Below are 1851 nucleotides of genomic sequence, written 5' to 3'. Positions count from 1 at the left end.
TTTTTTTTTTTTTTTTTTTTTTTTTCACTTGTTCCATCCCCCTCTGCCTTTTCCCTCCTCCCCCTCCCACTCTCTTCTTTTTTTATTATTCTATCTCTGGATACTCGTGATACTTTTGTTCCGCGCGGAATAGAAGAGAGGCTTCTTTATTTACTTCGTTATTGCATCTCGTTGCCTCGCGAGGAGATTACGGTGGATTTTCATAAAATTGAAACTACTACGCCCCATACACCGCGCTCGCGAAACGCGGTGCATATAGGTGTGCACTCGCCGGTGCTCCAGTTTTTATCGTACTCGTGTTTCTTTGTTCTACATATCCGCCGAACCGATTTAATATATATATATATATATATATATGTATATATGTATGCATGTGTTATATAACATATTTGAATTGAAAGTTTGACAAGTATAGCACGGATTCGATCAAATATTTCAAAGTTTCAGAGTGCACGCAGAGACTCGAAAAGCGGGAATGGAAAATTTAAATGTGTGAATAAAAAATTTAAACATCAATTTCGTTTAAAGTACAATTTCCTGTTCCAATATTCGAAACTTTCGTTATTAAACAACTCTAGGCGGGGATAATTTTTTCGAATTTGTAAAATTTCTGTGGAAAAAAATTTACAATTAACAATAATTGATATTTATCTTTTGAATTCAATAAATGTAAATAATTCTCGTTCTCGAACAGGTTACGGACCAATGAGCCCACACCCAGGATACGGAATGACAGGCGTTCAACCGGAATATCCTGGGAACACGTACACTCCTTACCCCACTGCAGGCTACAATTGCGGTGGAACTTATCCCGGAGGTCCCGTGACTTCCGGTTACCAAATCCCAGCTGGCTACACGCCGACACCCTGCTATAGCATGCCACCCCCTCAACACACAGTCGGACCTCTCGATAAACCTACGGGTAAAGACGATAGGTAAGGAATTCGATCATCTATCTTCCTTTTATCCAATATGATTCCGCAGTCGTAATGTAAATATAATGTGACGTTTCCGGTTCATCAGGAACTCGATACTTCAAAGAAGTTTAAAGAATGGGATCGTTCACTTCTGAAATTATTTCTGATAATTAAAGAATAATTGAAGTTTCTCTATGATTTCGTGAAATTGATACGCGTAACATTCCTTTTCTTTTTATTATTTTGTCGCGTAAAACTTGCTAGGGGTACACATAAATAATTAACAATCATCATAATCGATATTTCCTTTTTTCTTTCTTTTTTTTTTTTTTTTCTAAGAGAAAAGTATCCCGAATATCAATCGAATCATAACAACTCGATAAAATTTGACGAAGATCAATATTTCTTACGAGTGACTATATTCTTAAATAATCAAATTTATCGAAACGGATCAAGAGGGAACGAAACACCATCACCATGCGTATGCGTACCCCTGATCCATTCCAGCAAGCAAAATAGAATAAGATCACGATTCCACGCTATGAAACGCGATTCACGAACGTTCCATTCTATCCCAGGTTGTTCAATGAGCCGGACGAAACGTCCACCCGCGTCTAATAATCGCGTATGCGCGGATATGGTACTTGCCTTGCGGAAAGGGTCGCGCGGATATGGTACTTGCCTTGCGGAAAGGGTCGCGCGAATATCTCTGGTAGCTGTGTATACGCGTACTATTCGCGGTCGAAAAGGCGGCGAAGGGAGTTAAAATCGACGGTGGCGAGGAGGGAGGCGGAGGTCCCGCATACCTACCTACCTACCTACCTACCTACCTACCTACCTCCATTTTGTTAATTAAAGTAATTACTCTTCGTACCGAAAGTGCCAACCTTATTCTAATTGACGTAAAGCTCGACGGAGGGGGGGAGGGGAGGAG

At 40.2% G+C, this 1851-nt stretch overlaps 1 protein-coding gene across 1 annotated transcript in view; it reads left to right on the top strand.

Moving 5' to 3' along the window:
* LOC102675044 overlaps positions 1-1851 on the top strand; it is a 302188-nt gene that overhangs the window by 290280 nt on the left and 10057 nt on the right. The window contains exon 15 of the mRNA XM_031510487.1: positions 695-935. Within this exon, the coding sequence (XP_031366347.1) occupies positions 695-935 (241 nt within the window). The remainder of the gene's footprint in view (positions 1-694; positions 936-1851) is intronic.

This window comes from Apis dorsata, unplaced genomic scaffold (assembly GCF_000469605.1).
Source record: "Apis dorsata unplaced genomic scaffold, Apis dorsata 1.3 scaffold_231, whole genome shotgun sequence".
NCBI lineage: Eukaryota > Metazoa > Arthropoda > Insecta > Hymenoptera > Apidae > Apis > Apis dorsata.
This window is presented reverse-complemented; position numbering and strand designations above follow the sequence as displayed.